Below are 13,979 nucleotides of genomic sequence, written 5' to 3' on the forward strand. Positions count from 1 at the left end.
AGAGACCGAAAGGAATCTTGTAACAGCTCTATGAATTGATTAATAGACTGTGCAACTGTAAATATTTGTGTCATCAGCATATAAATTGATTATTGACCTATATGTCATTTATATAAAATGAAATAAAACAGGAGCTAAAATAGATCCTTCTGGGGACTCCTTTATTTATTTATAATTCTGTAGAAATGGCAATTTTCAGCTGAGTCACACTGCATTCTTTCTGTCAGATAATCACTGAACCAGTTAAGACTCATTTACTAAAACCCAAGCAACTGAGACTCAATAAGATCAAATGCTTTAGCTGGATCAACACACAGAGCAGCACAGTACTGCTTATTATCTAGGCATCTAATAATATCATTTGTTGTGTGTATGGGGATGGGAGAATAATTAGCCTGAATAATTTGTAAGCTAGATTTAATGCTTATTTTTTTCACATCTTCGTGGCACACCACAATGATTTCCGTCATCTCATGTGTTAATATTTTTTTAGTGTAACAATTTATGATTTGCAAAAATAACTGTTGCATCTGTGTAGATTACATGAGCAAAGTGTATGCGCGTTGTGCACGCTATACATTATGGTCAAGCATGCGCCCTTAAAATAGCATAATGAACAACGCGCAACGCGCCACTGACCTTAGACTAGGTTTTTTCTGGTCAGTGGCGCAATTGTTTAATGGAACAGCAAAATAGCACCAGGGATTGTTTGCGCCGGAACACGCCTCCTTTTTTGCGCTGAAACCGCCCAGGGAGCGCAAGTTCATTCACGTAGTTTAGCGTCGTGCTTCTGTGGAGGGAAAAGCGCGCTTTGCGCGGGTGCAAAATAGGAATGACACATGCGTCAGTGTACAAAATCAATTGCGCTGGTGCAAGGGGCCCCACTGTGTTCATTATTACCGTTTTAAAGCATTTTCAGTATGTGAACTGCAACTACGGCAAGAATTGTATGGATTAGTACATAAAAAATGTATTGTATCTTCTAGCGCATGAGTTTGTCACAAAATAAAAATCAAGTGTCTACTGGAAGTGGTTAAAGATGAGTGTATATAATAAAGGTTACTGTTCAGGTTCAGTAATTAATGTTTAATATAAGATAATTATTGTGCACTTAATGGATGTTTGTCTTCTCCTTGAGCATGTTTTACATGTGTGACACAAGGACATAAACTTAAACTGCTAAACTTTGACTATATTTTCCAAATTAAACCTAGTTCTGCAATTTGGAGAGATTCTCTCTGCACTCCACAAAATGATTTCTGAAAGTCCTGCTAATTCATTTTTCCATGAAACAACAGGATACAGCTATACAGCATCTCCACTGTTCATACTGAATCAGAACAAACAGCATGAAAACGCCATAAAGACTCATTTAAATGATTAATTTAATTCAGGTATATCATCATGGGTTCTCCAGCCACCAGACCACACTACATCTGTCAGTACTCTGTCTTACAAGCGCTGAACTTTGTTTTATTGCTGTTGCGTGAATGGATGATGATGAAACTTTCCTGGAAATAGGAAACAGCTCAGCAGCAGTTCAGAGGAAGAAAAAGTAATGAAGCTAGATCTTTTTTTACCAGGAATTATCCCATTGAGATATAAATATCAGGGAGTTTCACATACAGATTAGACACACATACAAAAAATAATAAAAATATCATCCAATATCATATTATGAAATTACATAAAACATTCACAAGTTTCTTCCAGGTAGAACTCTATGATTTCTAAAAAATATTTATTGTGTAGATGGAATTCTTTCTAAAATCAAAACTCTGGATTTCATTCCATAGCCTAGGACCACAGGAGAAAAACTGAGCGTAATGTTATTTGACAGAGTTTCTAGTGCTATAATAACAGGTATAATATGATGATAAATGATTACAAATATAAGTTGGCAGTTTACCTTATAATGCCTTGGTAGTAAATAATAACATATGCATTTTTCTCCTTTGGTACAAGGATGACCAACCAACTATTTTGTACAAAGTGCAGTGATGGGAACATTAAGATTTATTTGTCACAAACTGTACTGCAGTGTGTTATATACTATCCAACTCCCTTAGTAAAGACAAGTTTGCATGCATATAAACCACATCACCATAGTCCAACACTAAGGAAACTACCACTATAAGTAAAGACCATATATTTAGTTTTGTAAGTATTTAAAACCAATTTCAATTTTAGCATTGAAAAATGCAGAGACCGAAAGGAATCTTGTAACAGCTCTATGAATTGATTAATAGACTTTGCAACTGTAAATAATTGTGTCATCAGCATATAAATTGATTTTGACCTATATGTCATTTATATAAAATGAAAATAAAACAGGAGCTAAAATAGATCCTTCTGGGACTCCTTTATTTATTTATAATTCTGTAGAAATGCAATTTTCAGCTGAGTCACACTGCGTTCTTTCTGTCAGATAATCACTGAACCAGTTAAGACTCATTTACTAAAACCCAAGCAACTCAGACTCAATAAGATCAAATGCTTTAGCTGGATCAACACACAGAGCAGCACAGTACTGCTTATTATCTAGGCATCTAATAATATCATTTGTTGTGTTGTATGGGGATGGGAGAATAATTAGCCTGAATAATTTGTAAGCTAGATTTATGCTTATTTTTTCACATCTTCGTGGCACACCACAATGATTTCCGTCATCTCATGTGTTAATATTTTTTTAGTGTAACAATTTATGATTTGCAAAAATAACTGTTGCATCTGTGTAGATTACATGAGCAAAGTGTATGCGCGTTGTGCACGCTATACATTAAGGTCAAGCATGCGCCATTAAAATAGCATAATGAACAACGCGCAACGCGCCACTGACTTTAGACTAGGTTTTTTCTGGTCAGTGGCGCAATTGTTTAATGGAACAGCAAAATAGCACCAGGGATTGTTTGCGACGGAACACGCCTCCTTTTTTGCGCTGAACCGCCCAGGGAGCGCAAGTTCATTCACTAGTTTAGCGACGTGCGTCTGTGGAGGGAAAAGCGCGCTTTGCGCGGGTGCAAAATAGGAATGACACATGCGTCAGTGTACAAAATCAATTGCGCTGGGTGCAAGATAGGGCCCACTGTGTTCATTATTACCGTTTTAAAGCATTTTCAGTATGTGAACTGCAACTACGGCAAGAATTGTATGGATTAGTACATAAAAAATGTATTGTATCTTCTAGCGCATGAGTTTGTCACAAAATAAAAATCAGGTGTCTACTGGAAGTGGTTAAAGATGAGTGTATATAATAAAGGTTACTGTTCAGGTTCAGTAATTAATGTTTAATATAAGATAATTATTGTGCACTTAATGGATGTTTGTCTTCTCCTTGAGCATGTTTTACATGTGTGACACAAGGACATAAACTTAAACTGCTAAACTTTGACTATATTTTCCAAATTAAACCTAGTTCTGCAATTTGGAGAGATTCTCTCTGCACTCCACAAAATGATTTCTGAAAGTCCTGCTAATTCATTTTTCCATGAAACAACAGGATACAGCTATACAGCATCTCCACTGTTCATACTGAATCAGAACAAACAGCATGAAAACGCCATAAAGACTCATTTAAATGATTAATTTAATTCAGGTATATCATCATGGTTTCTCCTGCCACCAGACCACACTACATCTGTCAGTACTCTGTCATTTGTTTTATTGTTGTTGCGTGAATGGATGATGATGAAACTTTCCTTGAAATAGGAAACAGCTCAGCAGCAGTTCAGAGGAAGGAAAAGTAATGAAGCTAGATCTTTTTTTACCAGGAATTATCCCATTGAGATATAAATATCAGGGAGTTTCACATACAGATTAGACACACATACAAAAAATAATAAAAATATCATCCAATATCATATTATGAAATTACATAAAACATTCACAAGTTTCTTCCAGGTAGAACTCTATTATTTCTAAAAAATATTTATTGTATAGATGGAATTCTTTCTAAAATCAAAACTCTGGATTTCATTCCATAGCCTAGGACCACAGGAGAAAAACTGAGCGTAATGTTATTTGACAGAGTTTCTAGTGCTATAATAACAGGTATAATATGATGATAAATGATTACAAATATAAGTTGGCAGCTTATAATGCCTTGGCAGTAAATAATAACATATGCATTTTTCTCCTTTGGTACAAGGATGACCAACAAACTATTTGTACAAAGTGCAGTGATGGGAACATTAAGATTTATTTGTCACAAACTGTACTGCAGTGTGTTATATACTATCCAACTCCCTTAGTAAAGACAAGTTTGCATGCATATAAACCACATCACCATAGTCCAACACTAAGGAAACTACCACTATAAGTAAAGACCATATATTTAGTTTTGTAAGTATTTAAAACCAATTTCAATTTTAGCATTGAAAATTGCAGAGACCGAAAGGAATCTTGTAACAGCTCTATGAATTGATTAATAGACTGTGCAACTGTAAATAATTGTGTCATCAGCATATAAATTGATTTTGACCTATATGTCATTTATATAAAATGAAAATAAAACAGGAGCTAAAATAGATCCTTCTGGGACTCCTTTATTTATTTATAATTCTGTAGAAATGCAATTTTCAGCTGAGTCACACTGCATTCTTTCTGTCAGATAATCACTGAACCAGTTTAGACTCATTTACTAAAACCCAAGCAACTGAGACCCTTCAATAAGATCAAATGCTTTAGCTGGATCAACACATCTAATAATATCATTTGTTGTCAACATATCAGCTGTAATAGTACTATGACCTGAGCGGAAACCCGATTGAAATAAATATATTATTTTCCATTAAAAACTGTTTTACTTGGTTATTAACAAGAGATTCAAATACGTTCGCAATAACTGATAGCCCTGAAATAGGTCTGTAATTTTCTAATTCAAAGGGTCACGCCTTTTTAACAAAGGGAGAATCATAGCTGATTTCCATGCATGTATTACATTTAAAATTAAACACAGAAGTATTTGGTTCGGCTATGAAATCAGCCACTACTTAAAAAAAATTAAATAAAATAAGGCTCTAAATTATTCGGCCCTGCTGATTTTTTACAGTCTAAATTTAATAGAGCTTTCACTCTAAAAAATGCTGGATTATTTCAACACAACTTTGGGTCAAATTTGGATTAACCCAACTTTTGGATTAAAAAATGTATTGTAAAAATGTAACATATTTGACCCAAAAGTTGGGGTGAAACAACCCATTATTTTTTGAGTTTTGTGAACTTGTGCTACTAAAATAGGAGTAAAAATTAAAAGATGAGTATGATGACATAAATCAACAATCCCTTTTGTTTTATTTTCTGCTTAATTACTTTCTTACATCAGAAGTTAAACCAGCAACAATAAAATAACTATTAACGGCATTAACAAAATGTTATTTTCCCTTTTTAATTCTTGCCTTAACCTTTAAATATTCAGGCAAACTAGTAGACGTTGTTAGCCCAGAGACTGATTTGGTCAATTTCAAAGTTTAGTTTAGATTTTCATTTATCATGTTTAAATAATAATCACATTTAGAGTTTTTAACTTATTTTGTACAATTATTTCTTAATGTCCTGAATGTACCCAGTCCAAATGGTTATTTGTTTTCTTTGCTGTGGTCCATGCAGCATCTCGCTCTTTAATATGAAAAGTGATTAACTCGTTAAACCAGGGATCATCTCTGTCTCTTATCACAGTAAAACTGATTAAAACATTCTTTATTGCATAAATCGCTATAGAAATAAAGATGACTTGACTTGATTGAAACAAACACACACCTGATCATCATCTCTTTGACTCAAATGGCACAGCGGTTATCAAAGATTACATTAATGATGGTTTAACCACATGGCAAAACTATTAATTATAAAATTATTTTTATTTATCATTTGTTTAAATTTACTTTATTTTTGATCATATACATTTTTGCATAATTAAGGATCAGCTCTTTGTACTCTTCACATATTTTAGTTTATCAGCTAGAACTTACCCATAAACAGAAGATACAGATATTCAGCTTTAGATATTATCACAAGTCTTTATTCATTTCAATGTATATAAAAAAAACAATAAGATACTGTACAAAACCACACCATTCACACTATTATACAATATATAAAAATTACATTCATGATAGACATTTCTTGAAAGTCAGAAAACACAGTTTGAGTTTCGCTGTTTCCTCTTAAAGTTTGCAAAGGTTTGAGTTTATTAAAGTCATATACACTGATCAAACTGATCAATAATATGCTGTTATTTCACAGAAATCAATATAAAACAGAAACAAGAGTTTTAAAACCTACAGCCAGAGTTATATATCCAGGAGTTTGAGAAATAAGATGAGTTTAGTGGAGTTCAAATAAAGCTTGTGTGTTTGTGAGCACCATGTGAAAAGTCAAACAAAACTCAGTGCTATTATATCACATCTTCTGGACGATTGTTGTCCTCATCATGTCTGACTCTCAGAAACATCCAGTTCTGGCATCTACAAAGTTTGGTGAAGTTTGGTTTTGTTTGGCGAATGAACGGCATCATGATGATGATGAAGATGATGATAATGAAACCAAACACAACCACAGTGATGACAGTTCCTTTGAATCTTGGTTTCTCTGGTGGAGGGGATCCTAATGGGCTTACTGCGTCCACATGTCATGAGGAAACAGAAGAAATAATCAATAGTTATATTAAATATATAATAGCTTTTCAAGGGTTTAACTATCATTTTCAGGTTTAATGTTCTTTAACAGGTTTTAAACCACTGTTAGTAGATTGAACATAAATGTACATTTGCAAAGATTTACTAAATTATAAGCAAAAATATTACAGTATGCAGTACCTGTGTTAAGAGTGAAGATTACTTCTTTTCCCGTTCCACACGTTGTTTGCACAAAGAATCTGAATTGTTCTTTCATCTCTGTAGTTGGAGTGTAGCGGCATGTGAAACTGTTTCTCTGTTCACAGGAGTTCACAGAAACATCTTGACGACAGATTGAAGAGTCATTAAAGATTTCAGGGTATTGAAACTTATACTTTGTAATGCAACATTCATTGATCTTCAGAGAGACGCTGCAGCTGAGATTCACTTCTTTCCTCACAGATCCAGTCACATCATAACAGCTTACACTGATATCTGAAAAATAACAATGAATCTCACATAATAGAGGAAATTAAAAATAAACAATATATATATATTATACAAATTTTTTTTTTTTACATCTCATGAAATCTGAATCTGTGCATGTCAATCATACAACAAATATACAGTCTTTCATTAGAGAACCTATTCATAAATAAAATCACCGAATTATATATTTTGTTTGTTACATTTAGAATTTTATCTAGCCATGGGAAAGTCAGATAGTTTATTATTTATTATAAATCATAACTGCAGTATAAATACAAAATGTATTTACTAAAAGCAGAATAATACAGCGATCTCTGCATGCAGTCTCGTCCTGAAAATTTGATTTTGCACTAATATGAACACATGGTTTTACTTAAGAGAGCACATGAATGGGCAGAATTTGTATTTATTTATTTATTTATTTACTGCTCTCTGAAAATATTGGATTTTACTTCCTATTGTGTAAACTGTTCAAACAGTAAATCTGTATTTTGAATCATACTAAGAGTCATACTGGGTGTTTTAAGAGCCACGTTTTGTTTATCTATGAATCAGATCTGACCATGTTTTCATCATCTCAGATTTAGTCCCTCTTTAAATTCTCACACTTTCTATTGAAAAGTGTATTCTCTTACGTTCATCATCTTGACAGACAGCAGTAAAGGCCCAAACCAGAATGAAGAGTTGCACAGCAAATACAGTATTCATGGTTGATTCTGCAGTGAAAAACAAAACAAAAAAACAAAACACTGTAACACTTTGACAGTCATACATTCCATGCCCAAACCCCCTCACCCCCTTTCATGCCCAAACCCCCCTCTCACTGCAAAAGGTCCAGAATTTAAGTCGTGTCTTTTCATGTGCTTATTGTCAGCATTGTTTTAATCAATGCATGTGACAAATATGGTTGCTGTTTCAAATTAATATGATTATCGTAGCTGGACGTTTGTGTGTGTTTGTGTGCTGCACGTGCAGTTCAGAGAGAGTTCTTCTCGCAATACACTTTTCAAAGCAATTGTGAAGAAGCATCGGCTCTGAATGATGTGTTTTTTTTATTTTTTTATTTATTATTATTATTAAAAGGATTTCTAGATTTTATCCACTCAGTACTCTACAGTATAATAGCCATATAAACGTAGCACAATTATAATAATAAAACATGGTGGGAAATTCAGTGATATTGGCTGTGCAATATTTTTGTGATTGGCCAATATCGGCAGACTGGAGCCAATGGAAATGCTTCTCCTTCCGTGCCCGTCTTATTCTTCTGAGAACTTCAAAGCAGACCGCTTGAGGTAAACTATCTGAAATGATTAATTGATTTACGATGCTAATGCCAACTCTCACGCATTCACAGTGAGACACACGCAATTGACAATTTCACACGCTGATCCATTTTCTCATGCACATTAAAATCACAAAGCAAAGAGGACACAGAGACCTGTCAAATTTATTACAAAATTCAACCAATAAGTTTTGGCGCTTGTAAATGTGATGTGACAGATCCCTATAGTGGCACGTGAACCGATCATCTCTAGCTAATAGTAAATAAACATGAATGAACAATCTTGAAACTAAGATACATTACCGAAATGTATGTGCCTCCTCATATCGATCAATCTTTTTTTTTCAATGCGCAAAGAGGTCAATAAAACTGCTGGAGAAAAATTATGTCACATAACATTTAACTCGGGAAAGTCATTTAATTACCATATATGTTCCACGTTAGTTGGCTAGAAAAAAGAGCTATAGAGAATATTTAGCTAATTATCTGTAGGCCTACTATATTACATATTTCTTATATTTTTACTTATATCATTAAATACAGTTGTTGTTATAATAAAAATGCAATATATTTCATTTGAGTTATATGTTACCTAAAAATTACTATCAGAAAACTACCAGATTTATCCAAATGAGTCAATACTGAATCACATCACAAGCACTGAACTGAAATCATAAAAATTTTACCATGTAAACAATATAACAATTACCGTATTTTACGGACTAAAAGTCACACTTTTTTCATAGTTTGGCTGGTTCTGCGACTTACAGTCAGGTGTGATTTGTTTAACTAAATTAATTTGACATGAACCTAAAGAAATGAACCAGGAGAAAACATTACCGTCTCCAGCTGCAAGAGGGCGCTCTATGCTGCACAGTGCTCCTGTAGCCTACACTGAAAACATAGAGCGCCCTCTCGCGGCTGGAGATGGTAATGTTTTGTCTTGGTTCTAAATAAACGCGATTTATAATCCAGTGCGATTTATATTTGTTTTTTTAACTCGTCATGACATATTTTTGGATTGATGCAACTTATACTTAGGTGCGACTTATAGTCCGAAAATTATGGTAAACATGTTGTTACTAAACCTAATACAATTCTGCTAGTTACTAAAATGTTTAGATTTTTTTTTACACAAATCTATCTGAAGTTGGATTTACAATGATGGATGTAGTGTTTGTTTAGTCATTGACAAAGCTTTAAAAAAGGTGCTTTGATATGGTGTTATTTCCCTATCAAATGTCGAGAGCGCATTATTGTAACGCGAAAGTACATTAATATAATGCGCGAGCGTGAATCTCTCTGCTCGCTCGCGGAATATAATGTGCCCGAGCACGAATCTCAGATAGATGTTGCTCTTGTAAGAATTTTCTCTGGGCTCGCTCAGAGAGTTTGCCTGCACTTAAAACGTGTACAGTGCAATTGCGAATCTCTCCTCTTCGCTTAAAGTAAGCGTGTATGTGCTTAGACTGTGTCCCCTGCATTCGCGCATGGCCAAGTACTCTTCTCTCCGATTTCTTTCTCTTTGCTCTTGGCATAAATGCTGTCAAAATGGCAACAACCAATCAGAAATAGGCTTCAATGACTGACCAATGAAAATGCAATATCTTACATGGAATCTTATTGGTTGATATTGAACTGCACATGGATTTTTTATTTTATTTTATTTTATTTTTTTATTGAACATCATTAACAACCAAAATTGGCCTGGTACAAAAAAGAAAAATCTTCACAGACAACAGACAAGCACCTTACATAGGGTAGAAAATACAAATAAATAAGGTAAATAAATTGGTGGGGGAAAAAAGGACACCTAGGGGTTTTCAGAAAGTTTCACATCTTCAATCAAAGTAGATAAGATTAAAGCATTCTTTTTCTTCATTAGCTTAAGTGATGAAAAATAATGACACAGTTCTTTATGAACACCATTAAAGTTTGGAAATGTTTTCAGGAATCTATTATTTTTTGTGTGTGTAAAAAGAATTTCCCAAGAATAATAAACGTGTTAACTGCCAAGCCGTGCGTTTCATCTTTCATAAACATACCATATATAATTTTTTTCTTTGTTAATACAGGCAAATCTTCAAATTTAAGAAATAGTCATTAATGCATATCTTCCCAAAAGCATAGTGCGAACTACGGGGGAGCTAGGGGGAGCTCGGCTCCCCTTAATAAGACATGGGCTCCCCTGAAAACGAGAAATGTGAAATTTTGGGGGGTCTCAAAAAACATTGACAATGTGAATATTTTGAAGTGCAATTTCAGTTGTTTCAGTTATTAAGTGTAACACTGAAGTGTAACTTTAAAGGTTACATGCTTTTCTTTTAATGAGCATCAAGGTGTGGGGACGCTGCGCTGCAAATTCCACATATGTTAAAACGTCATAGATTCGTAGAAAAAAATAACCGTTGGAAAACATTTATCGCACGCAAAGTCCTTAATTCATTCTGCAGTTATAGCATCATAGCCATGGCAAATAGAAAACAGTTTAATTAATTTTGGTTTTATTAAGAAATTGTGTAGCGATGACGTTAATAGCACGACTGATTCACCTGGTGCAAGCACTATTAAGGGACGTTCACATTTCGTGTCTTTTGCGAGCTTAAGTTCGTTATTTCCAATGTAGACGCGCAGTATGCGCGCTCATAATGAATTTATTTCGAAAAAAAATGAGTAGCAGAGCTACTGCAAGCGATTTTTAGTGCTGCAAATCCATTTATCCTTTACTGAAATTTCCGCGTCATCATGGAGAGAGCGCGTCATTGTTACCTCGCAACGGCAGACGCCTCAGGAGCGCAACTGCCCGAGCGCTTTGGAAAGAAGGAGAAAGCAGCGCACCTAGCGATTTTAGGCACGATATGTCTTAGGAGTGGATTAATGGGGATGAAATACGCAGCGCTGCTGCTCACAACAAGTTGCAAAAAAATATATAGCTATACAGCATTGCATACAAGAGGGCCATTGACTAAGCAAAAGGCGATTCTGCCAAATTAAGTAATTTAGGTGAATTCTAAATTAATGGAGGAGACCGCAACGTCATTCTGGTGGCTAAGGAAAGGCAGTCTTCTTGACCTATCAATTTGTGTTGATAAAGTATAATAGTGCATATACAGTTGTAGCTGTTATGTATCTTTGTAATTCATTGTAAGTCTTTTTTTGAGGCACTCGTGTCGATAATGTATAATTGTGCATACACTTGTAGCTGTTATAAGTCCTTATTTGAAGCACGCGCAAGCCCCCCCCCCCCCCCCCACACACACCAAAAAAGTGGGCTCCCCCAAAGGACACTGTATAGTTCGAACACTGCCCAAAAGGTATAAGCAAATTTACTGTTGTTTCAATCTGATCATCACAAAATGAGCAACAGTTAACATCAAAACCGAATCGACATCTTAAAAATGCTCTCCATTTGAACCGCACATGTATCATATGTTCACTGAAGTTCAATCAAGACTAGCCGAGATGGATCCACCGAATCGTCGATCTCAGGTAACCAGTTTTATTTGTTTTGATTTTAAATATGTCAACTGCATCGTCTTGATTGAACTTCAATGAACTTATTCCATGTGTTCCATGTACGATGTCGCGTTTTCATTGGTCAGTCGTTGAAGCCTATTTCTGATTGGTCGTTGCCGTTTTGACAGCGTTTATGCCAAGAGCAAAGAGAAAGAAATCAAAATGAAGAGTACTTGGCCATGCGCGAACGCACATACACGCTTACTTTAAGCGAAGAGGAGAGATTCTCGATTGCACTGTACACGTTTTAAGTGCAGGCATAGCCTACTCTCTGAGCGAACCCAGAGAAAATTCTTACAAGAGCAACCTGTATCTGAGAGCGCGCGCCCAGTTCCCGCATGCGTGCTGAGAGATTCGCGCTCAGGCACATTATAGTCTGCGCGCGAGAAGAGAGATACGCGCTCGCGCATTAAGCTAATGTACTTTCGCGCTACAATAATGCGCTCTCAACATTTGACAGGGAATAACGCCATATTTTGACTGTTTTTATTTCAGGCGGTATAACCAAGTAGTGAGGGCGAAAAGAGCTGGAGAGCAGCGTCACTGTCACAGAATATTGAACATATGTTCAAAGAGGTCACTCGACTTCAAAAACATAAATACGCTATAGGTCATAATAACCTAAAGGTGAGTCTGATTCTTTTATGCTTCCAATAAACACCTACATCTTCTAATGCATCTTTACATAATTTATACCCTATTTGATCTAATACCAAGACTTCAAATATATTCAAATATAGCCTATATATACTTCAAGTCAGAGCTTTACTTCTTCAGTATATCACACTTAAATCATTTGAAAGGTTTCACCCAACATAATAAATCATGCTTTAATTCGGAGGAGCTGAAGGAACACGTGAGAGCAAAATACAATCGCGAAACCACAAAATGTATTACAGTAAAGCAGTAGAGCTCACACTAATGAAACACGTGCGTTCATTAAAAATATATCCGCTGAATCTAAAGAGATACGACAGAAATTAAACACCATGATTTATTTATTTTCTGTTGCATTATCTTCACTGGCAGAACGCAAAAAACGAATAATTCCGATGAAAACACTGCAGCACTAATCAGACAAAGTCATTAAAATATAATTATGTATTCACTGTTTTGTTTTTTACTATAAAATGTGTAATGAATGTAGACTTACTTGGAGATTTGCCCATAGCTGGTTATGGATTACTGAAGGAGATTATTTCCCATCCAGAGGGAGTTATTTCTCACCCGAGCTCTGTGTGTGTTCACAGTCTCAGACTCTCTGACTTTCTCTGCCTGCTCAGACTAATAAATAGCCTCCTGAACCTCTACTTTCACTTTCGAAGATGACACAAACGGGAAAACTCCGAATCACAAGCGATTTGACTCGTTGCCCTGTTCTTTTTCTGACTTCGCGAAGTATTAAATGTCAGCACCTGTTAGCAACAGCACACTACTCCTCACTCAAAACACTGTAGGCTAAAGGACATCATTACTATGAGACATTATCATTATAAATGTTACAGTAGTAATTTAGCAGACAAATTCACATCCTTTTATAATAGGTTTAGAGGGAGTTAGGGCAGACAACAAAACAACCATTACAAAAATTTAAGATGGTTCATTTTGGTAAGGGGAAAAAAATATTACTATGGCAATAACATGTTCAGTATTATGACTTTATTATAAAGATATTGTAATAATGTAATCGTTAGAAATTTGACAAATTTAGAAAATATCAGGAGAAATGAAGAGAATGAAACAAGGGTGATTCTGTTTCACAAAGATACAACTTAACAGTGCTTGTGAAAACTCTATAAAAACTCTATTACTCTATGAAGTAAAAATAAACAAAACCCAGTTAGCTACAGAAGTTAGTTAAGACAAGAGCAGTGAGTGCTTCTCTATTTTTAGGTTGTTTGATTAACATTATTAACATAAGAAATGCATGGAGATATTTCAAATAAAAATTCATGTTAATCAGTTAATAAAGCAGTGAGAGAAACCACTTCAGGATGTTCATTAAAATGAGTAACAAGCCGAGAGGGTCAACTAAACTACTACTTCAAGCTTTTGATTCAGCAATGCACAAATGT

At 34.9% G+C, this 13,979-nt stretch overlaps 1 protein-coding gene across 1 annotated transcript; it reads right to left on the minus strand.

Moving 5' to 3' along the window:
• Positions 1-6,352: 6,352 nt before the first annotated feature.
• Positions 6,353-13,535, minus strand: LOC113088270 (uncharacterized). Its single transcript, XM_026255729.1, has 4 exons — positions 13,058-13,535; positions 7,739-7,819; positions 6,816-7,109; positions 6,353-6,615 (listed from the first exon to the last, which is right to left on the minus strand). Exons 1-4 carry the CDS (start codon positions 13,071-13,073, stop codon positions 6,395-6,397), a joined length of 612 nt encoding a protein of 203 aa, XP_026111514.1. The 5' UTR covers positions 13,074-13,535; the 3' UTR covers positions 6,353-6,394.
• Between the last annotated feature and the right edge of the window lie 444 nt (positions 13,536-13,979).

Source organism: Carassius auratus, unplaced genomic scaffold (assembly GCF_003368295.1).
Source record: "Carassius auratus strain Wakin unplaced genomic scaffold, ASM336829v1 scaf_tig00045971, whole genome shotgun sequence".
In the NCBI taxonomy this organism is placed as follows: Eukaryota; Metazoa; Chordata; class Actinopteri; order Cypriniformes; family Cyprinidae; genus Carassius; species Carassius auratus.